General features: G+C 43.2%; 1 protein-coding gene across 1 annotated transcript in view; it reads right to left on the bottom strand.

Annotated features, from left to right (window-relative positions):
* LOC140724707 (protein unc-79 homolog) overlaps positions 1 to 27226 on the bottom strand; it is a 436731-nt gene that overhangs the window by 118020 nt on the left and 291485 nt on the right. Inside the window, exons 36-40 of the mRNA XM_073039156.1 lie at positions 21847 to 21959; positions 21455 to 21540; positions 20307 to 20480; positions 11907 to 11975; positions 3225 to 3335 (exon numbers count right to left, since the gene is read on the bottom strand). Coding sequence (XP_072895257.1) covers positions 3225 to 3335; positions 11907 to 11975; positions 20307 to 20480; positions 21455 to 21540; positions 21847 to 21959 — 553 coding nt within the window. The remainder of the gene's footprint in view (positions 1 to 3224; positions 3336 to 11906; positions 11976 to 20306; positions 20481 to 21454; positions 21541 to 21846; positions 21960 to 27226) is intronic.

Raw genomic sequence — 27226 nt, 5'->3', positions numbered from 1 at the left:
TTTTCCCAAGGTTGAAATATCTAATGCCCTAATACCAGAGGGCATGTGCGGAAAGAAATTTCAAAGGAGATGTGAGGGGCAAGTCTTTTTTTCCACAGGGAGTGGTGTATGCCTGGAATGTGCTGTCTGGAGTGCTGGTAGAGGCAGATACATTAGGGACTCTTAAGAGACGTTTTGATAGACACATGAATATGAAGAAAGTGGAAGGAAATGGACATTGTGAGGGCAAAGGGGATTAGTTTAGTTAGCCACTTGATTGCTAACTTAATTGAGGGCCAAAGGACCTATTCCTGTGCTGTACTATCCTGTGTTCTATGTTCTGGGCCATGAGATGGTCCACTTCAGAAAAACTGGAAAAATAATTGCAAGACTCCTGATCCAAGATGGTGGCGCGACACAGCTTGCAGCTTGCCACTCTGAAACTGATTATCTGTCACTTGTGAAGTGGGGTGCTGTGCGCAATCATAATCAATTGAAAACGGACGTGGAAGCACGGAGAAACATCAGGAAATTCCAGGAAGACCTTCTTCGTTGCTGCTGCTGCTGTGAGGTTCGGGATTCTGCTGGGAAGAACAGGCCCCCAATCCTCGGGGTCGCGTTACCGATGGCCGTTGGCGGGGCCGTCTTAATACGCTCAGCAGAGAATGGTGCTCGGAGAAGCTGTGCCAGAGGGGATGGTCATCGGCTCGGAGATTCGACGGACTCGGAGTCCTTTCGACGGACTCAGGTTGCTTTCCATGTGTGCTGCGTCTGCGAGGCTGAGTTGGCGGCGCCGTGGAAGTCCATTGTGGGGGTACTCCCTTCTGCCGCCGGCGTGGTATGGCGAGTCTGTCGGGACCCTGGGGACTTGTGGAAACTGTGTGGTGATTTCTTTTGAACTTACAGTCCTTTAACATCTTGGACTATTTTTACTGTGCCCATAGTCTGTTTTTAATCAATTATGCTATTGTTTGCACTGTTGTAACTATATGTTGTAATTATGTGGTTTTGTGCAGGTCTTGTAGCTTTAGTTTTTGGTCTTGTTTTTATCTGGTGGATTTGGAGCTCCTTTCCGGGGAACGCGCTGGATGGTAACGCGATATTAATATGCAGCAGCCTCTCCGGACTCTGGATTGGGGATTGCCAAACGTTACGTGGATTTTCTGGTGTAGTCTGTTTTGTCATATGCTTTTGTGATATCATTCCGGGGGAACGTTGTCTCATTTTTTAACTGCATTGCATTTGTGGTTTCTAAATGACAATAAACTGAATCTGAATCTGAAGTTGCTGGAAATTATCTTGAAATGAGTTGTTTAAAGTTGCAAAATGCTCTTTCAAGAGCCAAGAAACAATTCCGAGAGAGATGGGTGGTGACGTTGGATGCTCATCAGCTTTGGCAGGGTTTGCAGACCATTACTTTCTACAAACAAAATCCTGACATCATGAATAGAAGTGATGCTTCACTACCAGATGTGCTCAAAGCCTTTCATGCTCACTTCAAAAGGGAGAATAAAACTACAACTATGACAATCCCTGCCACAACTGGTGACCCTGTAACCTCTGTCTTGGAGGCAAATGTCAGGCTTTCTTTCAGGAGGGTGAACCCTCACAAGGTGGCAGGCCTCGATGGAGTACCTGGTAAGGCTCTGAAAACTTGTGCCAACTAATTGACGAGGGTATTCAAAGACATTTACAATCTCTCATTGTTACAATCGGAAGTCCCCACCTGTTTCAAAGGGACAACAATTATACCAGTGTCGAAGAAGAGCAGTGTCAGCTGCCTCAACGTTATCATCTAGTAGCACTCATAATTATGGTGATGAAATGCTTCAAGGGGTTGGTCATGGCTAGAATCAACTCCTGTCTCAGTAAGAACCTGGACCCATTGCAATCTGCCTATCACCACAATAGGTCTATGGCAGACACAATCTCAATGGCTCCATACGGCCTTGGATCATCTGGACAATACAAACACCTATGTCAGGACTCTGTTTTTTGACTGTAGCTCGGCATTTAACATCATCATCCCTACAGTTCTGATCGAAAAGCTATAGAACATGGGCCTCTCTATCTCCCTCTGCAACTGGATCTTTGACTTCCTAACTGGAAAACCACTGTCTGTGCGGATTGGAAATAACATCTCAACCTCGCTGACAATCAACACTGGTGCACCACAGGGATGTGTCTTAGCCCACTGCTCGACTCTCTCTACACCCATGTCTGTGTGGCTAGTCATAGCTCAAATACCTATATCTATAATATCTATAAATTTGCTGATGATTCAACTATTGTAGGCAGAATTTCACATAGAGACAAGAGGGTGTACAAGAGCAAGATATACCAACTAGTTGAGTGGTGTCGCAGCAACAACCTTGCACTCAACTTCATTAAGATCAAAGAGCTGATTGTAGACTTCAGAAAAGGTAAGATGAGGGAACACAAACCAATCCTCACAGAGGAATCAGAAGTGGAGAGAGCAATCAATTTCATGTTCCTGGGCATCAATATCTCTGAGGATATATCCTAGTTGCAAAATATTGATACTGCTATAAAGAAGGCAAGATAGCAGCTGTATTTCATTAGGAGTTTGAGGAGATTTGATTTGTAGTATGGAAAGCATTCTGAAAGGCTGCATCACTGTCTGGTATGGGTGTGGGGGGGGGGGTTACTGCACAGGATCAGTAAGCTGCAGAAAGTTGTAAAATTAGTCACCTCCATTTTGGGTACTAGCCTTCACAGTATCCAAGACATCTCAAAGGAGTGGTGTCTCAGAAAGGCAGTGTCTATCATTAAGGACCCTATCACCCAGGACATGCCACTTTCTCACTGTTAACATCAAGTAGGAGGTACAGAAGCCAGAAGGCACACACTCAGTGATACAGGAACAGCTTCTTCCCCTCTGCCATCTGATTTCTAAATGGGCATTGAACCCATGAACACTACCTCAATACTTTTTTTTCAATTTCTGTTCTTCCACTACTTATTTTAACTATTTAATATACATATATAGAATTACTGCAATTCACTTTTTCCTATAATTATCAAGTATTGCATTGTACAGCTGCTGCAAAGTTAACAAATTTCATGACATATGCTGATGATATTAAACCTGATCCTGATTATAACAGCCATACATCTGAAACATGCCAATGCATTCACAATGAAGTGACATTATTTATAAGGTGGCCTTAAAAATATTTCAATTTATTCAACAGTAAAATCTGAAAGCAAAGTGAAGATTTTACCTTATTGAATGCTCGATAACACAATCCACACAGCTCAACAAGGTATGCAAGGGTGAAGACTCCATTCTGAATCACAAAGCTCAGTAATTTAGAAAATGGCTCCAAAAGGCTCTAAAGCAAGATAATGGAAGAAACAAGGAGTAAGACACATTTAATTAAAAGGGAAATACAAGCGATAAATCAACAAAAACACATTACAAAATTATCATTCAGTTTAATTTTGATTTACGTGAGACAGGTTCAGAATACAACAAATCTGCAAAATTCTTGATCAGCTTTATTACACTTATTCAAAGGTGATAGATTAACAAAGTGAACATCCAAACAGTATTGAAATGTACCTTTTTTAATCTTCAGTCTCATGCAGCTTTCATAGATGCTCCAAATGCATGGTTATTCACAGAGTTCAAATTCAAGTTTATTATAATCTGACGGTGTATATATATATATATATATACACACAACCAAATGAAACAATGTTCCTTCAGACCACAGTGCACTCACAAAATACATGAAACAAAATATTACTGCAAATTGTTTAATGATATATAATTCAAAATGCATGTAGTGTACAGCACAGGTAAACCGTAAACAGCAATGGCAATCCTCCCATTGCCAAAGGGAACCTCACAGAGAATCAGTGCAGATTCAAAGAGAACAGAGGCACATCAGACACGATCTTTGTCCCGTGCCAGAAACAGGGGGAGTGTCGTGAACATAGGTCTGCATGTTCTGTTCATTAACCTGACCAAGGCCTTTGCTACAGTCAGCCACACTGGAAGATTCTGTCAAAGCTCACCATCCTTCAGCAGCTCCATGAAGGTCAAAACGGTCAGGTTAAACACAACAGCAACCTGTCTGACCCATTCCCTATCAGTACATAAAAACACAAAAAATCTACAGCACAATACAGGCCCTTCAGCCCACAAAGCTGTGTTGAACATGTCCCTACCTTAGCAATTACTAGGCTTACCCATAGCCCTCTATCTTTCTAAGCTCCATGTACCTATCTAAAAGTCTCTTAAAAGACCCTATCGTATCCACCTCCACCACCGTTGCCGGCAGCCCATTCCATGCACTCACCTCTCTGAGTATAAAACTTACCCCTGACATCTCCTCTGTACCTACTCCCCAGCACCTTAAACCTGTGTCCTCTTGTGGCAACCATTTCAGCCCTGGGAAAAAGCCTCTGACTATCCACACAATCAATGCCTCTCATCATCTTATACACCTCTATCAGGCCACCTCTCATCCTCTGTCTCTCCAAGGAGAAAAGGCCAAGTTCACTCAACCTATTCTCATAAGACATGCTCCCCAATCCAGGCAACATCCTTGTAATTCTCCTCTGCACCCTCTCAATGGTTTCCACATCCTTCCAGTAGTGAGGTGACCAGAACTGGGCACAGTACTCCAAGTGGGATCTGACCAGGGTCCAGTACCAGTGTGAAACAGGGCTGTGTTTTTACATCAACGCTCTTTGCTATTTTTTTCAGCATGATGCTACAGGAAGCGAAAGAGACACCTCAGAGAGCATCTACATTCAGTTCCACACTGACAGAAATATCTGCAAGCGCCACCGCCTTCTTGCCCGAACAAAAACCATGCAAGAGCCCATTCTCGAGCTACTATATGCAGACAACTGTGCTCTTCTCACGCATACATAGGATGTGCTACAGGCTGCAGTTATTCAGTTTGCCAGGGCTTTTGGTTAACAATCTGAAGAAAACGATGATCCTCCATCAGAAGTCCCTTCGTGGCATTTATAACCCACCTCAGATCACCATTGACGGCCACCCTCTCACCACAGTTGAGCAGTTCACCCACCTGGGCAGCATCTTCTCCAACGGTGCTACGGTAGTAAAGGACATTGACAATTGACTTGCCAGAGCCAGCAGTGCCTTCAGGAGCCTCCAGAAGCATGTGTGGAAGAATCACCAGTTACATCTGTCCACAAAAATCCAGGTGTACAGGGCTGACGTCGTCACAACACTGCTGATGGCCTCCAAAGCCTGGGTCTTGTACCGCAAGCAAATCCAGTGGCTGAAGCACTTCCATCAGCGCAGCCTCCGCTCCATCATGGGTATCAGCTGGCAGGATCGTGTCTCCAACAACGAGGTCCTGGCGAAGGCTCAACCTCCAAACACTGAAGCCACTTTGCTGTTCAGGCAGCTCCACTGGCCAGGCCACGTGTCTTGCATAGACAAATCCAGGTGAACGAAAGCAGTACTCTACAGGAAACTCTCTCAGGGCAAGAGAGATTGTGGTGCCCCGTGCAAGAGGTACAAAGACCAACTTAAGACCATAAGACACAGAAGCAGTATTAAGCCATTCAGCCCATCGAGTCTGTTCTGCCATTCCATCATGACTGATCCTGGATCCCACTCAACCCCATACACCTGCATTCTCGCCATATCCTTTTGATGTCCTGACCAATCTGGAAATGATCAACTTCTGCCTTAAATATACTCATGGACTTAGCCCCACTACAGTCTGTGGCAGAGCATTCCACAGATTCACTACTCTCTGGCTAAAATAATTCCTCCTTACCTGTGTTCTAAAGGCTCACCCCTCAATTTTGAGGCTGTACCCCCTAGTTCTGGATTCCCCACCACAGGAAACATCCTCTCCACATCCACCCTAGCAACATTCGAAGCAGCAGCTCTGTCAGGAAAATATCAAAGTTAAAGAGTGGCAGCTTGTGACAGAGACCACTGGAGACACTGATTCATGAAGCAGCCAAAGAGGAGGTGTAGGAAGGATTCTACTACCCAAGCGGCCACACCCCTGCTGTTCCCATGTCTCTACTGCAGATCCAGAATTGCCCTCTACAGTCACTCCTGAGAACTATTCTTCATTCCTGATCAAACTGTTAAAATAAACAGCTCACTGTCCTAGTAACAAGACCTCGGTGGTGGCAGGGTGTTCATTAGTCTCACAGCCTGAGGAAAGGAGCTGTTACCCAGTCTGGCAGTCCTAGTCCTAAAAGTTCCTGTATCCCTTCTTCATGGTAGTGGGTCAACGAGATTGTGGGGTGGATGGTAGGGATCTTCAACAATGCTTCAGGCCCTTTGTCTGTAATGCTCCTGGTAAATATCACAAACAGTGGGCAGATCCTCTGGTGATCCTGCCTGTGGTAATAAATTCCACAAATTCACCACCCTCTGGCTAAAGAAATTTCTCCACATCTCTGTTTTAAATGGACGCCCCCTCTATCTTGAGGCTATGCCCTATTGTCCTAGACTCCCCACCACGGAGATTATTTCTAGTCTGTTTTGTGAGCTGGTCAGTGGTTCTCAACAGTTTCCTATTCATGACCCACTTGTGATTTTCATTTTCCTCTGTGATACTCACCCTCCTTAGTCTCTGTTAGTTACTAAAGTTTAGTTTGTTCATCTGTACTTATTATTCTAATATACAGTCAATATTTATGTCTTAACAGGTTATAGGTATTCTGTTAAACATGTTACAGTTGTATATGAAAAATATAATGATTTCAAGGCCCTGAATAGGATATATATATATTCTTCCAACCAGCAATGAAAAACTGATACGTTGGGTATATAGTGAGATCCTTGCAACTGATACAAACTAGTGAGTTTTTGATTATCTGGTTGCAACCATATCTGGTTCGACATAATTGAAGATCACCTCTTTGTACAACACCAAGACGGTTCTTATGCCAGAATAAGGCCACCCTCAGGGTGAAGGAGCAACACCTTAAATTCCATTTGGGTAATCTTCAACCTGATAACATAAATATTAATTTCTCTTTCCAGTAAAAAAATTCTTCCCTCCCCCTCCGCACTCTGGCCTCTCACCTGCCTATCCCATCACCCTTCCCTTTCTCACATGGCCCACAATCCTCTCCTATCTGATTCATTCTTGTCCAGCCCTTTACCTTTCCCACTCACCTGGCTTCACCTATCACCTTCCATCTTGTCCTCCTTCCCTTCCCCCTCATTTTTATTCTGGCATCTTCAAAATTCAAAGTAAATTTATTATCAAAGTACATAAATGTCACTATATACAACCCTGAGATGCATTTTCTTGTGGGCATACTCAATAAATCTAATAACCATAATAGAATCAATGAAAGATCACATAACTTGGGCATACAGCCTGTGTGCAAACAACAACAAACTGTGCAAGTACAAAAATAAATAATCATCATCATCATAAGCAATAAATAGCAAGAACAAGAGATAAAGAGACCTTGAAAGTGAGTCCATAGGTTGTGAGAACAGTTCAGTGATGGGGTGAGTGAAATTGAGTGGTTAACCCCTTTGGTTAAAGAGCCGGATGGTTGAGGGGTAACAGCAGTTCCTGAAGCTGGTGGTGTGAGTCTTGAGGCTCCTATACCACCTTCCTGCTGGCAGCAATGAAAAGAGAGCATGACCTGGGTGGTGGGGGTCTCTGGATGATGGATGCAGCTTTCCTGCGACAACACTCTGTGTAGATGTGCTCAGTGGTAGGGAGGGTACTGGGCCATATCCATTACTTCTTGTAGGATTCAAGAGCATTGGTGTTTACATACCAGCTGTGATGCGGACAGTCAGTATATACTCTCCACTACACATCAGCAGAAGTTTGTCAAAGTTAAATGTCATGCAGGATCTCCACAAACTTCTAAGGAAGTAGGGGCACTGCTGTGCTTTCTTTGTAATGGTACTTATACGTTGGGCCCAGACAGGTCCTCGGAAACGATAATAATGAGGAATTTAAAGTTGCTGAACCTCTCCATCTCTGATCCTCCGATGAGGAATGATTCATGGACCAGTTCCTCCTTCTGAAGTCCATAATCAGCTCCTTGGTCTTGCTGACATTGCCCTTTACTGTGCCTATTGTCTTGTTTATTAATTATTGTACTGTCTTGTGCACTTCATGCAGTCCCATGTGGGTCTGAAGTCTAATGTAGTTCTGTATTGTTTCACGTAGTATAGTGTAGTTTAATGTTGTTTCATGTAGCACCATGGTCCTGGAGAAATGTTGTTTCATTTTTACTGTGTACTGTACCAGCAGTTATGGTTGAAATGACAATAAAAAGCTACTTGACTTGACTTGTCTAAGACATTGATGTTATAGCACCACTCAGTCAGATTTTCAATCTCCCTCCTATATGCTGATTTGTCACCACCTTTGATTCGGCCTCCAATGGTGAAGGCTTCAGCAAACTTGAATATGGCATTAGAGCTCTGCTTAGCCTCTCAGTCATAACTGTAAGCTGAGTAGAGCTGAGGGCTAAGCACACAGCCTTCTGGTGCACCTGTGCTGATGGAGATTGTGGAGGAGATGTTGTTGCCAATCCAAACTGACTAGGGACTGCAGTGGAGGAAATCGAGAATCCAATTGCACAAGGAGGTATTGAGACCAATGTCTTGAAGCTTATTGATTAGTTTTGAGGGGATTACAGTTATTGAATGCAGAGCTGTCATCTTTCTTCCTTTCCAGTTCTGATGCAGGGTCTTGACCTGAATTGTCAACTATTTAGTCACTTCTATGGATGCTGCCTGACCTGTTGAGTTCCTCCAGCATTTTGTGTGTGATGCACTGGACTTTCAGCATCTGTAGAATTGTTTGTGTTTATGGTTGCAAACGGCCGCACCTGATCTGCAGTTTGTGATTTGGGAGTGGATGTAGAGTCGGGCTCAGCAGGTGTGAACGGTGATTTGTAAAATGATCAAGCAAAAATAGTGGTTCTGTGACCCGCCCCCATCCACACACATGGGCTAAGCTGTTTTGCTACCCCATTTACATCATCTAACATGTTTTCTCATTCATTTCATTCAGGGTTCTAATTAAATTACATGTATTCATTTCTTCTTTATGTAATTCAGTAATCTTTCATCAAAACAGTAAATTCACCCTGGCCCATTCAGAAACTCCTGTGGCCCCTATGAAATCCAGCAAGGCCCCCTGGGAGGCCACATGACCCACACTGAGAACCAGTGAGGTAGTCCATCATCTACTTCAGATTTCCATAGTTGATGCCCTCTCAGATGAAATGGGATTGGAAGTGAGTGGTGCTCACTCCAGACATGCACCATCTTTGGTACGCAGCTGCCAACCCTCAAGTCCCTTTCCTTTCTCCTGTTTCTGTAAACAGAGGCCCTGAGGTTTGTGATACCCATTGTCCTGGAAAAAATGTGTGCATTTACCCTGTCTATGGCCCTCAGCATTTTATACACTTCCAAATGGTCTAATGAGAAAGGAATTAACGTAAAATATCAAAGTTGGAATGAACTATACCATATACATTTAGCAAAGGAAATAAATAGCTGATACACACTGATTAAAACTAAATGGATTAAAATTCAGGAAACTGAGACATTCTAAGGAAGAATGACAATCAGATTTATTATCATTAATTAACAATGAAGTGAAACTGGTTGTTTTAGACCACAAGACCATAAGACATAGGAGGAGAATTAGGCCATTCTCCTCTTTTCTCCTAGTAATCTTTGACACCGTGACTAATCAAAAATCTATCTACCTCTGCTTTAAAATACCAACTGACTTGGCCTACACTGCTGTCAGTGACAATAAATTCCACACTTTCACCACTCTCTGCCAACTGTGCAAAGATATGAAATTATAATAAATCACAAATATTGTGATTTCATTGAAACCTTTGGGGGATCTCATTGAAACCTTTCAAATGTTGAAAGGTCTAGACAGAGTAGATGTGGAAAGGATGTTTTCCATGGTTGGGGAGTCTAGGACAAGAGGGCACAGCTGCAGGAAAGAAAGGATGTCCATTTAAAATAGATACGTAGAGAAACTTCTTCAGCCAGAGGGTGGTGAATTTGTGGAATTTATTACCACAGGCAGCTGGGGAAGCCAGGTCATTGGGTGTATTTATGGCAGAGATTGATAGGTTCTTATTTGGTCAATGCATCAAAGGTTACAGGGAGAAGATCGGGGAGTGGGGCTGAAGAGAGGTAAAAAAAAATCAGCCATTGAATGGCAGAGCAGACTCGATGGGCCAAATGGCCTAATTCTGCTCCTATGTTTTATGGTCTAAAAATAAACAATGCGGAATGAAGGTATATGAAGTTACTGCTCGAGGGCCATCAGAAACCTAATGGTGGAGAGGAAAAAACTGTGTCTGAAACATCAAGTCCATCAACAATTACATCAATATTAATCCAAATGAAAACCCGCTGTAAAGCAAATCAATGAGAAAGACCTACGACCATAAGACAGAATGTAAAACAGATTTGCTGAATCCACGCCAATGAAGTGATGTGCAGGCACACCCTGCTGTAGATTCCTGCCATTTCACAGATCCTCAGTCTCTCTCCAGCACTCGTTGTTTAAGCAATGTTCACCTTGCGTCTCGTTTGTGTTGTGAATGAGAGGAAAGAGTTTAAGGCTAGTAAGAGATAGCTGGCTAGCTATGTAAAGTGCTACAGCCTCAAGAACTTAAAGATCACGGGAGAATCAGCATCGGTTGATGCCGAGTCAGCATCAGTGTTCCCAGAAAAGCTACGATGGTTGTGTCTGCACTGAACATGTACAGAATTTTTTTCATGTCATTATTCCCTAAACAATACAGTATAACAACTATTTACATAGCATTCTGACAGGCTGCATCACTGTCTGGTGTGGAGGGGCTACTGCACAGGACCGAAAAAAGCTGCAGAAGGTTGTAAATCTAGTCAGCTCCATCTTGGGCACTAGCCTACAAAGGACCCAGGACATCTTTAGGAAGCGGTGTCTCAGAAAGGCAGCGCCCATTAGTAAAGACCTCCAGCACCCAGGGCATGCACTTTTCTCACTGTAACCATCGGGTAGGAGATACAGAAGCCTGAAGGCACACACTCAGTGATTCATGAACAGCTTCTTCCCCTCGGCCATCCAATTCCTAAATGGACTTTGAAGCTTTGGACACTACCTCATTTTTTTAATATACAGTATTTCTGTTTCTGCCCATTTTTAATCATCAACTCAATATACGTAATTGATTTACTTGTTTATTTATTATGTTTTATTTTTTTCTCTCTCTCTCTCTGCTAGATTATGTATTGCATTGAACTGCTGCTGCTAAGTTAAATTTCACATCACATGCCGGTGATAATAAACCTGATTCTGATTCTGATGAGAAAAGCCATTCACACAAACAATAAATATCGCAAAAACTGGAAAATATCTAATAGAAGTTGAACAAACGGATCGCTTTCTCTGGAGGCTGAGGGGAGATCTGATAGAGGTTAATAAGATTATGAGAGGCATAGATAGAGTAGACAGTATTCTTTTCCCGGAGTTGAAATGTGTAATATCAGGGGTGTGCATTTAAAATGAGAGGGGCTAACTTCAAAGGAGCTGTGGAGAGCAAGTTTTTTTTATTTTTACACATAGAGTGGTGGGTGCCTGGAATGCACTGCCTGGGGTGGTGGGAGAGGCAGATACATTAGGGATATTTAAGAGACGTTTAGATAGGCATACGAATGTGAGGAAAATGGAAGAAATGGATGTTGTGTAGGCAGAAGGGGTTGGTTAGGCTGCCCATTTGATTTTTAATTTAATTGGCTGTGGCTGAAGGGTCCGTTCCTGGCCTGTACTGTTTATTGTTTTATGTTAACCACAATCTAAAAGTCAGTCCTACTGAAGATTGACAAAAACAAAGTAACAAAGGAACAAACTAAATTAACAAATAATGGAATAAAAATCCCTTTGCCTTACCCGTGTTGCACTTGAAGTAGGTATCTTTAGAAGACAGATCATGATTGCCAAACCGGAATCCAAGCAACACTGCAACAGAAATGAATGCATCACAACTTGTCATGAATTTGGGCGTTTATTTTGTTGGTAACTGAGAGGTACATTTTGAAAATTTTACTACATCCAAATAAGTATGATTTATCCTACCATAACAAATAATCTACTTCTAATATTTTATAAATATAGTGAATTCCAGTCAATAGGGCCATCGGTTAATTAAGGGGGCCACTTACTTTGGGACAACTCTTAAACAACAAAAACCAATTGAGAAAATAGCCCGATTCCCTTTGTTTATTTGGGACACTGTGCCACTTAATTGGGGCAAAAGACTATTGCCGAACAGTTTCTAATTGTTGCCAGTCACTTACACTTGTGTGGTCATTTAACACTACACTGTGCTTAAAGTTAACAGTTTTTAAATAGTGTCAGTTGTGTGTGCTTGTGTTATGTTATCTATTTGGGCCAAAAGATGCTGTTTCAGAAAACAAGAGATTTTTAATCATTTTTGATTTTTATTTTGACCTAGAGAAGTTTCACAGAAGGATTTGACACTTGCCATTATCTGTAATATCTGCCTGTGCTGATTTTATTCATTTACAATCATTTAAGAACATGTACATTGGATTAATTCCTCTGTCGATAACTATAAGGAACTAATACAGTTTTATCGTACTCTCGTAGTCTCCTAATTTGTTCTGAATTTTATTTAAATACATTATTTCAGACTGAAAAATCAAGACTGTAAAGCTTGAGCATGTAGATATTAAGGAAAAGAATGTGCTGGAGCTTTTGGAAAGCATCAAGTTGGATAAGTCATTGGGACCAGATAAGATGTACCCCAGGATACTGTGGAAGGCGAGGGAGGAGATTGCTGAGCCTCTGGCGATGACCTTTGCATCATCAATGGGGATGGGAGAGGTTCCGGAGGATCGGAGGTTTGCAGATGTTGTTCCTTTATTCAAGAAAGGGAGTAGAGATAGTCTAAGAAATTGTAGACCAGTGAGTCTTACCTCAGTGGTTGATAAGTTGATGGAGAAGATCCTGAGAAGCAAGATTTATGAATATTTGAAGAGGTATAATATGATTAGGAATAGTCAGCATGGTTTTGTCAAGGGCAGGTCATGCCTTACGAGCCTGATTAAATTTTTTGAGGATGTGACTAAACACATTGATGAAGGAAGAGCAGTAGATGTAGTGTATATGGATTTCAGCAAGGCATTTGATAAGGTACCCCATGCAAGGCTTATTGAGAAAGTAAGGAGGCATGGGATCCAAGGGGACATTACTTAGCGGATCCGGAACTAGCATGCCCACAGAAGGCAAAGAGTGGTTGTAGACAGGTCATATTCTGCATGGAGGTCAGTCACCAGTGGGGTGCCTCAGGGATCTGTTCTGGGACTCTTACTCTTAATGATTTTTATAAATGACCTGGATGAGGAAGTGGAGGGATGGGTTAGTAAGTTTGCGGATGACACAAAGGTTGGAGGTGTTGTGGATAGTGTAGAGAGCTGTCAGAGGTTACAGCAGGACATTGATAGGATGCAAAACTGGGCTGAGAAATGACAGGTGAAGTTCAACCCAGGTAAATGTGAAGTGGTTCATTTTGGTAGGTCAAATATGATGGCAGAATATAGTATTAATGGTAAAACTCTTGGCAGTGTGGAGGATCAGAGGGATCTTGGGGTCCGAGTCCATAGGACACTCAAAGCAGCTGCGCAGGCTGACTCTGTGGTTAAGAAGGCATACAATGTATTGGCCTTCATCAATTGTGGAATTGAATTTAGGAGCCGAGAGGTAATGTTGCAGCTATATAGAACACTGGTCAGACCCCACTTGGAGTACTGTGCTCAGTTCTGGTCGCCTCACTATAGGAAGGATGTGGAAACTATAGAAAGGGTGCAGTGGAGATTTACAAGGATGTTGTCTGGATTGGGGAGCATGCCTTATGAGTATAGGTTGAGTGAACTCAGCCTTTTTTCCTTGGAGTGACAGAGGATGAGAGGTGATCTGATGGAGGTGAATAAGATGATGAGAGGCATTGATCATGTGGATAGTCAGAGACTTTTTCCTAGGGCTGAAATGGATAGCACAAGAGCGCACAGTTTTAAGGTGCTTAGAAGTAGGTACAGAGGAGATGTCAGTGGTAAGTTTTATTATGGCGAGTGCGTGGAATGGGCTGCAGGCAATGGTGATGCATACGATAGGGTCCTTTAAGAGACTCCTGAACAGGTACATGGAGCTCAGAAATATAGAGGGCTAACCCTAGGTAATTTCTAAAGTAAGAACATGTTCGGCACAGCTTTGTGGGTCAAAGGGCCTGTATTATGTTGTAGGTTTTCTATGTTTCTATACGCCCTTTCCTTGGCTTTTATCCAGTCCTTAATTTCCCTTGTCAGCCACAATTGCCTACTCCTGCCATTTGACAACACCTTCTTCTATGGGACATGTCTATCTGTGCCTTGTGAACTATTCGCAGAAGCTTCAGCCATCGCTGCTCTGCTGTCATCTGTGCCAGTATCCTCCTCCGATCAACCTGGGTAAGCTCACCTCTCTTGCCTCTGTAATTCCCTTTATTCCACTGCAATACTGATACATGTGACTTGTGTTTCTCCCTCTCAAATTGTAGTATGAATTTAATCACATTATGATCACTGCCTCCCAAGGGTTCCTTTACATTAAGCTCCCTAAGATCTGGGTTATTACACAATACCCAATCTAAGATAGCCTTTCCCCAAGCGGACTCAAGCACATTTAACCATATATAATCATATAACAATTACAGCACGGAAACAGGCCATCTCGGCCCTTCTAGTCCGTGCCGAATGCTTACTCTCACCTAGTCCCACCTACCTGCACTCAGCCCATAACCCTCCATTCCTTTCCTGTCCATATACCTAATCAATTTTTTTTTAAATGACAATACTGAACCTGCCTCTATCACTTCTACTGGAAGCTCGTTCCACACAGCTACCACTCTCTGAGTAAATAAGTTACCTCTCGTGTTACCCCTAAACTTTTTCCCCCTAACTCTCAACTCATGTCCTTTTGTTTGAATCTCCCCTACTCTCAATGGAAAAAGCCTATCCACGTCAACTCTATCTATCCCCCTCGTAATTTTAAATACCTCTATCAAGCCCCCCCCCCCAACCTTCTACACTTCAAAGAATAAAGGCCTAACTTGTTCAACCTTTCTCTGTAACTTAGGTACTGAAACCCAGGTAGCATTCTAGTAAATCTTCTCTGTACTCTCTCTATTTTGTTGACATCTTTCCTATAATTCAGTGACCAGAACTGTACACAATACTCCAAAATTGGCCTCACCAATGCCTTGTACAATTTTAACATTACATCCCAACTCCTATACTCAAAACGCTGATTTATAAAGGCCAGCATACCGAAAGCTTTCTTCACCACCCTATCCACATGAGATTCTACCTTCAGGGAACTATGCACCATTATTCCTAGATCACTCTGTTCTACTGCATTCCTCAATGCTCTACCATTTACCATGTATGTCCTATTTTGATTAGTCCTACCAAAATGTAGCACCTCACACTTATCAGCATTAAACTCCATCCGCCATCTTTCAGCCCACTCTTCTAACTGGCTTAAATCTCTCTGCAAGCTTTGAAAATCTACTTCATTATCCACAACACCACCTATCTTAGTATTATCTGCATACTTACTAATCCAATTTACCACCCCATCATCCAGATCATTAATGTATATGACAAACAACATTGGAGCCAGTACAGATCCCTGAGGCACACCACTAGTCACCGGCCTCCAACCTGACAAACAGTTATCCACCATTACTCTCTGGCATCTCCCATCCAGCCACTGTTGAATCCATTTTACTACTTCAATATTAATACCTAACGATTGAACCTTCCTAACTAACCTTCATGTGTGGAACCTTGTCAAAGGCCTAAAAGGTCATCCCATAGGCATTCAACAAATTCCCTCTCTTGCGATCTGACACCAACCTGATTTTTGAAATCCCCTTGCATATTGAAGTTCCCCATTACAATTGTGCCATTACCCTTACTAAATGCCTTTTCCAGCTTCCTTTGCAATCTCAACCCCACATCATGGTTCGTATTTGGAGGCCTATATATGATTCCCATAATGATTTTATAACCCTTGCAGTTTCTTAACTCCGCCCACAAAAATTCAACATTCTCTAATCCTATTTCACCTCTTACTGGAGATGTAATTCCATCTCTTAGCAACAGAACCACACCATCACCAATGCCTTCCTGCCTGTCCTTTCGATACAAAGTATATCCTGTGATGTTAAGCTCTGAACTACGGCCTTCTTTCAGCCACGACTCAGTAAAGCCAACAATGTCATACTGACCACTCTCTAATTGTGACACAAGTTCATCCACCTTATTCTGAATGCTACGCGCAGTTAAATACACCATCTTCAGTCCTGCATTCTTTGCCCTTTTGAATTTTGCCTCTGTGGTACAATTTAACTCTGCTCTGTCTGCATTTGAAGCCAATCATTGGCTTGTCCTTCCTTATGCTCATGTTGCATCCATCATCTACTTGTAAACCTCCTGGCTCATCCTCAGCTCTATCATACTGATTCCAATCCCCCTGCCATATTAGTTTCCTTTACATACTAAAAATCGATAAGATTTCTGTCAGGAATGAAGTGCCTAAGTCTCCACTGCCTCCTTGGATAGAGCATTTTTTAAACGGAGAGCGAGAGAACAGGAAACTGGGGGCTAAAGGGTAGACTGCTGGTCTTTAACAGGGTCTCCTCTGTATAGCACTATCACCACCCCAACTATCCACACATCTCCCAACACCATGTTGTGCGTGAGCAGAAGTGACAGTGATCAGGGGCCATGCTCCTCTCTATACTTTAATAAGATGCAGAGTCAGTTTAGGGTACTCAGAGATGATAAAGTAACTCTGCCATGGTCATAAAAACCCAGAGCTACAGAAACATGGTTGCAGGAAGGGTATGATTGGCAACTAAATATTCCTGGATTTAGTTGCTTCAGGTGTGATAGAGTAGGAGGGGCCAGAGGAGGAGGTGTTGCATTGCTTGTCCGAGAAAATCTTATGGCGGTGCTTTGGAAGGATAGATTACAGAGCTCCTCTAGGGAGGCTATTTGGGTGGAATTGAGGAATGGGAAAGGTGTAGTAACACTGATAGGAGTGTATTATAGGCCACCTAATGGGGAGCGTGAGTTGGAAGAGCAAATGTGTAAGGAGATAGCAGATATTTGTAGTAAACACAAGGTGGTGATTGTGGGAGATTTTAATTTTCCACACATAGATTGGGAAGCTCATTCTGTAAAAGGGCTGGATGGTTTAGAGTTTGTGAAATGTGTGCAGGATAGTTTTTTGCAACAATACATAGAAGTACCGACTAGAGATGGGGCAGTGTTGGATCTCCTGTTGGGGAATGCGATAGGTCGGCTGACAGATGTATGTGTTGGGGAGCACTTCGGGTCCAGTGATCACAATAGCATTAGCTTCAATATAGTTATGGAGAAGGACAGGACTGGACCTAGAGTTGAGATTTTTGATTGGAGAAAGGCTAACTTTGAGGAGATGCGCAGGGATTTAGAGAGAGTGGATTGGGTCAAGTTGTTTTATGGGAAGGATGTAATAGAGAAATGGAGCTCATTTAAGGGTGAAATTATGAGGGTACAGAATCTTTATGTTCCTGTTCGGTTGAAAGGAAAGGTTAAAGGTTTGAAAGCGCCATGGTTTTCAAGGGATATTAGAAACTTGGTTCGAAAAAAGAGGGATGTCTACAATAGATATAGGCAGCATGGAGTAAAGGAAGTGCTCGAGGAATATAAAGAATGTAAAAGGAAACTTAAGAAAGAGATTAGAAAAGCTAAAAGAAGTTACGAGTTTGGTTTGGCAAATAAGGTGGAAGTAAATCCGAAAGGCTTCTACAGTTATATTAAAAGCAAGAGGATAGTGAGGGATAAAATTGGTCCCTTAGAGAATCAGGGTGGTCAGCTATGTGTGGAGCCGAGGGAGATGGGAGAGATTTTGAACGATTTCTTCTCTTCGGTATTCACTAAGGAGAAGGATATTGAAAGGTGTAAGGTGTGGGAAACAAGTAAGGAAGTTATGGAACCTATGACAATTAAAGAGGTGGAAGTACTGGCGCTTTTAAGAAATTTAAAAGTGGATAAATCTCCGGGTCCTGACCGGATATTCCCCAGGACCTTGAGGGAAGTTTGTGTAGAGATAGCAGGAGCTCTGACGGAGATCTTTCAGATGTCATTAGAAACGGGGATTGTGCCGGAGGATTGGCGTATTGCTCATGTGGTTCCATTGTTTAAAAAGGGTTCTAGAAGTAAGCCTGGCAATTATAGACCTGTCAGTTTGACATCAGTGGTGGGTAAATTAATGGAAAGTATTCTTAGAGATAGTATTTATAATTATCTGGATAGACAGGATCTGATTAGGAGTAGCCAGCATGGATTTGTGCGTGGAAGGTCATGTTTGACAAACCTTATTGAATTTTTTGAAGTAGTTACGAGGAATGTTGACGAGGGTAAGGCAGTGGATGTAGTCTATATGGACTTCAGCAAGGCCTTTGGCAAAGTTCCACATGGAAGGTTAGTTAAGAAGGTTCAGTCGTTAGGTATTAATGCTGGAGTAATAAAATGGATTCAACAGTGGCTAGATGGGAGATGCCAGAGAGTAGTGGTGGATAATTGTTTATCGGGATGGAGGCCGGTGACTAGCGGGGTGCCTCAGGGATCTGTTTTGGGCCCAATGTTGTTTGTAATATACATAAATGATCTGGATGATGGGGTGGTAAATTGGATTAGTAAGTATGCTGATGATACTAAGGTAGGAGGTGTTGTGGATAATGAGGTGGGTTTTCAAAGCTTGCAGGGAGATTTATGCCGGTTAGAAGAATGGGCTGAACGTTGGCAGATGGAGTTTAATGCTGAGAAGTGTGAGGTTCTACATTTTGGCAGGAATAATCCAAATAGAACATACAGGGTAAATGGTAGGGCATTGAGGAATGCAGTGGAACAGAGAGATCTAGGAATAACAGTGCATAGTTCCCTGAAGGTGGAGTCTCATGTAGATAGGGTGGTGAAGAAGGCTTTTGGAACGCTGGCCTTTATAAATCAGAGCATTGAGTACAGAAGTTGGGATGTAATGTTAAAATTGTACAAGGCATTGGTAAGGCCAAATTTGGAATATTGTGTACAGTTCTGGTCACCGAATTATAGGAAAGATATCAATAAATTAGAGAGAGTGCAGAGACGATTTACTAGGATGATACCTGGGTTTCAGCACTTAAGTTACAGAGAAAGGTTGAATAAGTTAGGTCTCTATTCATTGGAGCGTAGAAGGTTGAGGGGGGATTTGATCGAGGTATTTAAAATGTTGAGAGGGATAGATAGAGTTGACGTGAATAGGCTGTTTCCATTGAGAGTAGGGGAGATTCAAACGAGAGGACATGATTTGAGAGTTAGGGGGCAAAAGTTTAAGGGAAACACGAGGGGTTATTTCTTTACTCAGAGAGTGATAGCTGTGTGGAATGAGCTTCCTGTAGAAGTAGTAGAGGCCAGTTCAGTTGTGTCATTTAAGGTAAAATTGGATAGGTATATGGACAGGAAAGGAGTGGAGGGTTATGGGCTGAGTGCGGGTAGGTGGGACTAGGTGAGATTAAGAGTTCGGCACGGACTAGGAGGGCCAGAATGGCCTGTTTCCGTGCTGTGATTGTTATATATGTTATATAGAAGCTCCAAAGACCTCATCCCAGGGCGAGGAAGGATACACCAAGAAGATGGGCAACACATGGGAGGATTGAGCCCAGCACAGAGGATTCTGGCAAGCTTCTGTCAGTGGTGTGTGCCCCAGTAGATGTGATGGGCTTAAGTAGAAAGAAGAAGATATGATAAAATAGCTGTTCCAACAGAGACCCTGAAACTGCATACCTTTCTCAACTTGTACAGTTTGCTCCATGTTTGAATGTGAGTGAGTTATGGGTCAAAATTTCCACATTCAGTTTCTATCACCACACACATTAATGGCATCATCACATGCACAGATGTCCAATATAAAGTTTGAAAATATGAAACCAAGAACGTGCTTATCTGGAGCAGGGCACTCAAAATGCTGTAGGAACTCAGCATGTCAGGCAGCATCTATGCAGATGAATAAACTGTCAAAGTTTTGGGCTGAGTGAAATGTCGACTGCTCATTCACTTCCATTGATGGTGCCCTGACCAGTTAAGTTCCTCCAGCATTTTGTGTGCATTGCTCTGGATTTCCAGCATCTGCAAAATCTCTCATGTTTCTGAAGTACACTTGTTATTTCTCCTGAATGGCAACCAATCCCGAAATTATTCCTACCTTCAGAGGCAATATGCATGGCAGCTTGGCCAGAAATGTTTGAAAGTGATTGCAGATTGTAGTCCACAGATTGTTTGGTAAATCCATTGGTAAAGCTTCCATGTAAGTAGCCATGTTATCCAAACAGCGAAGCATGGCTCCCCCTGCTGGTAAATTCTTCTTGTTGTTTAAACCCTGTGTGGTGTTTGCATCACAAAGTAACAACACAAAAAGTTAAGATGCTTAATTAATATTTTCCATATTTAGCTTGCAATAATATTCTAAAAAAATAGAAGAGTACAGGAACAGGCCTCTTGGCCCACAATGCTGTGCTGAACCAGTTAGATTAATAATCAAACTGTGAACTAAACTAATCCTTTCTGCCTACACAATGTCTATATCCTTCCATTTTCCTCACATTGATGTGCCTATCTAACCATCTCTTAAAAGTCCCACATGTCTCTGCCTTTACCACCACCCCAGGCAGTGCAATTCAGGCACCCACCCACTCTGTGTTAAAAAAAATCCTGTCCTTCACATCTTGTTTGAAATTAACCCTTCTTGCCTTAAATGCACGCCCTTTGGTACTAGACATTTCAACCCTGGGAAAAAGATGCTGTCTCTTACTCAACCTGTGGCTCTCATAATCTTATAAATCTCTATCAGATATCCCCTCAGCCTCTGCTTCTCCAGAGAAAACAACCCAAGTTTGTCTAATGTCTCATTATAGCACATGCTCTCTTATCCAGGCTGCACCCTTTCCAAAGCCTCGACATCCTTCCTATAACAGGGTAACAGAACAGTATGCAATACTCCAAGTGGTAAATCTGTGGAGTTTGTTGCCACAAGCAGCTATGGAGGCCAAGTCTTTATGTATATTTAAGGCAGAGGTTGACAGATTCTTGATTGGTCAGGGCATGAAGGGAAACTGGCGGTGGAAAGGAGGAGATTAGGGCTGAGAGGAAAATTGGAATAGCTATGATGAAATGGTGGAGCAGACTCGATGGGCCAAATGGCCTAATTCTGCTCCTATAGCTTATGGTCTTAAGTGGCTGAACTCGAGTTTTATGCAACTCCATCATAACTAGATAAATGGATCACATTTATTTCTATTGCAGAACATTATTTAAAAATGCTATTGAGCAAGTTCTTTCTATGTCATGCATTACCTCCAGGAGCTGATTCAATGCTGCCACTGAACTTAACTCATTGAAGTCCATCAAAGACGAGGCCAAAGTTCGAAGGAAGCTTCCATCTAAATCAAAATCAGAATCAGGTTTAATATCACTGGCATATGTCATGAATTTTATTGGTTTGCAGCATCGGTACATTGCAATACATAATAATTTAAAAATGACAAATTACAATGAGTATATTATTAAATGATATGAGTGTATAATTAGTATCCAAGTAAGAGTTAAATTATAGAAGTAATGCATAAAGAAAGCATAAAGATGTGAAACCTGTGATTATTTCTAAGCTTAATGAACAGTAAATGTTAGTATTTATTACCAAAATATTATTGCTAACATTTTGCAATTCATATTTGGAAAAATAATACCTTTGATGTTGCTTTGAAATAGCTGTGGAAGAATACTGTTGGGAGCTAGCTGATGAAAGGTGCAACGTAGAAACTGCTTTGCCACACCAGCAGTGTTGCCAGGAATCAACATGCTTCAAAGAAAATGTGCACATTGTTAAAAATTTATTCAAAAAGATGGAAGTTCCATCATTTACAAGAATATGTAATGGAAACTATCAATTTTTGAGCTGCTAATATAATATTAAGACTATAATTCCAAAAAGTAACAGCATGTTAATGAAAAGCGAAATCTTTTCACACTGCACACAGAACATTAACTATATAGAATACATTAGTCTGAGGTTCAATCATCTATGCTAAGTTAGCGGATAGTGGCAGTAGATGTGCATCAGGAGCTCAGCAAGTCTTCAACTATCCCAAAAGCCAGAGTTCCAAGATCTAAGATCTGTATTCGGACTGGTTGGGGGAGGGGGTACGTAACAGACACCCTGATAACCATTAAGATTATTTAACCTGTATTTAATAGGCATTGTATAAAGAGCCCCTCCAAAGGCAAGGAAATTCAAGTTCCTTCTCACAACCCTACTCATGCAATCAATGATTCCCTCTGCAAATGGATAAGGGGTGAACTCTGAGGGACATAGGTCTACAATCTCACTATAATAGAGGCTGGACAAACTTGGGTTGTTTTCTCTAGAGCAGAGGCTGAGGGGGAAATCTGATAGACGTTTATAAGATTATGAAAGGCATAGATAGAGTAGACAGACAGCATCTTTTCCTCAAGTTGAAATTATTTTGACACAGAGTGATGGGTGCCTAGAATGTGTTGCCTGTGGTGGTGACAGAAGCTGATACAACAGGGACTTTTAAGAGGCATTTAGATAGGCACATGGAGGTGAGGAAAATGGAGGGATATAGAAACATCATCATGGCTTGGCTTCGTGAACGAAGATTTAGGAAGGGGTCTGCCAATGTCTGCTGCAGGCTCGCTGGTGGCTGACGAGGCCAATACGGGACAGGCAGACCCGGCCGCAGCGGCTGCAAGGGAAGATCTGTTCTGGGTTTGGTGCCGCTGTGTCACCGTTCTTCCTCCTTCTCCTTTCGTTCTCAAGGCCAGCCCCGCATGCGTTCTTGAAGGAGGAGACAAACTGGTGAATGGTGTGTTGCCAGACCTTGCGATCTGAGGCTAGAGTTGACCACTGGCGATGGTCAATGTGACAGGTACCAAGGGATTTCTTCAGAGAGTCCTTGTACCTCTTCTTCGGTGCTCCCCTGTCACGGTGGTCAGTGGAGAGTTCACCATACAGCACAATCTTGAGCAGGCAATGATCCTCCATCTCGGAGACGGGCCCTGCCCAGCGCAGCTGCGTCTTCAACAGCATGGCCTCGATGCTGGTGACCTCCGCCTGTTCGAGGACTTCAATGTTGGTGACGGTAGGTGACCCACGACTCGGAGCCGTACAGAAGGGTGGTCAGTACAACGGCTCAGCACATGCTGACCTTTGTGCCTTTCTTCAGATGCTTGTTGTTCCAGACTCTTCATACAGCCTGCCGAATGCGCTGATTGCCTTTGCCAGTCTGTTGTCAATCTCTTGGTCGATCTTGCCATCTGACGAGATGGTGCACCCCAGGTAGCTGAACTGGTGGACTGTCTTCAGCTCTGCCTTGCCGATGGTGATGCGGGGAGGGTGGTGATCTTCCTGAGGTCCGGGCTGATGGAGAACTTCTGTCTTCTTCAAGCTGACTTCCAGTCCGAAGAGCTCGGCAGCCTCTGCAAAGCAGGATGTTATAAGCTGCAGGGCTGTCTCGGTGCGGGCAACAAGGGCAGCATCATCAGCGAAGAGGAGCTCTCAGATGAGTTGCTCCAATGTGTGGGACTGTAGTCACCCCAGGTTGAACAGGCTGCCATCGGTGCAGTATCGGATGTAGACACCGTCCTCGTCATCAAGGTCTTCTGTGGCTCTTTCGAGCATTATGCTGAAGAAGATGGTGAAGAGAGTCGGCGCAAGGACTCAGCCTAGAAACATAGAAAACCTACAGCACAATACAGGCCCTTCAGCCCACAAAGCTGTGCCAAACATGTCCCTACCTTACAACTACCTAGGCTTTACCTATAGCCTTCTATTTTCCTAAGCTCCATGTACCTATCCAGGAGTCTCTTAAAAGACCCTATCATTTCCGCCTCCACCACCGTGACCGGCAGCCCATTTCACGCACTCACCACCTTCTGAATAAACAACTTACCCCTGACATCTTCTCTGTACCTCCTGTATGGACATAGTGTGGGCAGGTAGAAAGAATTAGTTTAATTGGCTATTGATTACTAATTTAATTAGTTTGGGATAACATTGTGGGCTGAAAGGACACTTGCTGTGCGGTACCGTTCTTTGCTCAGTGTAATCCAAAGTCAATTTCAACTCAGAAGAGCCATTCCCTGACACAGTAATCCAAAAGTAGAAAATAAAGTTTGTAAATAGCTCTGAGGAAAGGATATATTAAGGGAGCCTCACCCTGTGGTGATGAACTATGATGAATGAAATTCCATCTTTTATGCCAAACTATGATCTCAATTGCCAGAGCTGGATTTTTATAATCTAACATAGAGGTGAGCAGGACCTCGATTCATTAGTAGTACACGATCTTCGATTGCTTCAACAGTCCCTCGGAACATCAGTGAACTCTCAGCTGACTCACCAATGACCAGAATCTGGAATGGAGAGCTGAATGCAAAGTTGGTCAAAAACATCAATTGTACTCATTTCCTAGATGATGCCTAGTCTGCTGAATTCCTCCAGCATTTTGTGTGTGAGTTAAATGTGTCCCTCGATCTGGATACACTTTTTAAACTGTTTTTGAGTCGTTTGATCAGGACAATCAATAGGGAATGGGGTATTTAAACGGTTTGATCAGGGCAATCGATGAGGACTGGGCTGTTTGATCAGGGTGATCGACGTGGACTGGGCTGTTTGATCAGTTTGATCAGGGTGATCAATGTGGACTGGGCTCTTTGATCAGTTTGATCAGGGTGATCGATGTGGACTGGGCTGTTTGTTCAGTTTGATCAGGGTGATCAATGTGGACGGCTGTTTGATCAGTTTGATCAGGGTGATCGATGTGGACTGGGCTGTTTGATCAGTTTGATCAGGGCAATCGATGTGGACTGGGCTGTTTGATCAGTTTGATCAGGGTGATCGATGAGGACTGGGCTGTTCGATGAGTTTGATCAGGGTGATCGATGTGGACTGGGCTGTTTGATCAGTTTGATCAGGGTGATCGATGAGGACTGGGCTGTTTGATCAGTTTGATCAGGGTGATCAATGTGGACGGCTGTTTGATCAGTTTGATCAGGGTGATCGATGTGGACTGGGCTGTTTGATCAGTTTGATCAGGGCAATCGATGTGGACTGGGCTGTTTGATCAGTTTGATCAGGGTGATCGATGAGGACTGGGCTATTTGATCAGTTTGATCAGGGTGATCGATGTGGACTGGGCTGTTTGATCAGTTTGATCAGGGCGATCGATGTGGACTGGGCTGTTTGATCAGTTTGATCAGGGTGATCGATGTAGACTGGGCTGTTTGATCAGGGCAATCGATGTGGACTGGGCTGTTTGATCAGGGTGATCAATGTGGACTGGGCTGTTTGATCAGTTTGATCAGGGTGATCGATGTGGACTGGGCTGTTTGTTCAGGGTGATCGATGTGGACTGGGCTGTTTGATCAGTTTGATCAGGGTGATCGATGTGGACTGGGCTGTTTGATCAGGGCAATCGATGTGGACTGGGCTGTTTGATCAGGGTGATCGATGAGGACTGGGCTGTTTGATCAGTTTGATCAGGGTGATCGATGTGGACTGGGCTGTTTGATCAGGGTGATCGATGTGGATGGCTGTTTGATCAGTTTGATCAGGGTGATCGATGTGGACTGGGCTGTTCGATGAGTTTGATCAGGGTGATCGATGTGGACTGGGCTGTTTGATCAGTTTGATCAGGGTGATCGATGAGGACTGAGCTGTTTGATCAGTTTGATCAGGGTGATCGATGTGGACTGGGCTGTTTGATCAGGGTGATCGATGTGGACTGGGCTGTTTGATCAGTTTGATCAGGGTGATCGATGTGGACTGGGCTGTTTGATCAGTTTGATCAGGGTGATCGATGTGGACTGGGCTGTTTGATCAGTTTGATCAGGGTGATCAATGAGGACTGGGCTGTTTGATCAGTTTGATCAGGGTGATCGATGTGGACTGGGCTGTTTGATCAGGGTGATCGATGTGGACTGGGCTGTTTGATCAGTTTGATCAGAGTGATCGATGTGGACTGGGCTGTTTGATCAGTTTGATCAGGACGATCGATGTGGACTGGGCTGTTTGATCAGTTTGATCAGGGTGATCGATGTGGACTGGGCTGTTTGATCAGGGTGATCGATGTGGATGGCTGTTTGATCAGTTTGATCAGGGTGATCGATGTGGACTGGGCTGTTCGATGAGTTTGATCAGGGTGATCGATGTGGACTGGGCTGTTTGATCAGTTTGATCAGGGTGATCGATGAGGACTGAGCTGTTTGATCAGTTTGATCAGGGTGATCGATGTGGACTGGGCTGTTTGATCAGGGTGATCGATGTGGACTGGGCTGTTTGATCAGTTTGATCAGGGTGATCGATGTGGACTGGGCTGTTTGATCAGTTTGATCAGGGTGATCGATGTGGACTGGGCTGTTTGATCAGTTTGATCAGGGTGATCAATGAGGACTGGGCTGTTTGATCAGTTTGATCAGGGTGATCGATGTGGACTGGGCTGTTTGATCAGGGTGATCGATGTGGACTGGGCTGTTTGATCAGTTTGATCAGAGTGATCGATGTGGACTGGGCTGTTTGATCAGTTTGATCAGGACGATCGATGTGGACTGGGCTGTTTGATCAGTTTGATCAGGGTGATCGATGTGGACTGGGCTGTTTGATCAGTTTGATCAGGGTGATCAATGTGGACTGGGCTGTTTGATCAGTTTGATCAGGGTGATCGATGTGGACTGGGCTGTTTGATCAGGGTGATCAATGAGGACTGGGCTGTTTGATCAGGGTGATCGATGTGGACTGGGCTGTTTGATCAGTTTGATCAGGGTGATCGATGTGGACTGGGCTGTTTGATCAGTTTGATCAGGGTGATCAATGTGGACTGGGCTGTTTGATCAGTTTGATCAGGGTGATCGATGTGGACTGGGCTGTTTGATCAGTTTGATCAGGGTGATCGATGTGGACTGGGCTGTTTGATCAGTTTGATCAGGGTGATCGATGTGGACTGGGCTGTTTGATCAGTTTGATCAGAGTGATCGATGTGGACTGGGCTGTTTGATCAGTTTAATCAGAGTGATCGATGTGGACTGGGCTGTTTGATCAGTTTGATC

This window comes from Hemitrygon akajei, chromosome 3 (assembly GCF_048418815.1).
Source record: "Hemitrygon akajei chromosome 3, sHemAka1.3, whole genome shotgun sequence".
NCBI classification, from domain to species: domain Eukaryota; kingdom Metazoa; phylum Chordata; class Chondrichthyes; order Myliobatiformes; family Dasyatidae; genus Hemitrygon; species Hemitrygon akajei.
Note: the sequence above shows the minus strand (reverse complement) of the source record. Positions and strands in the feature narration are given on the sequence as shown.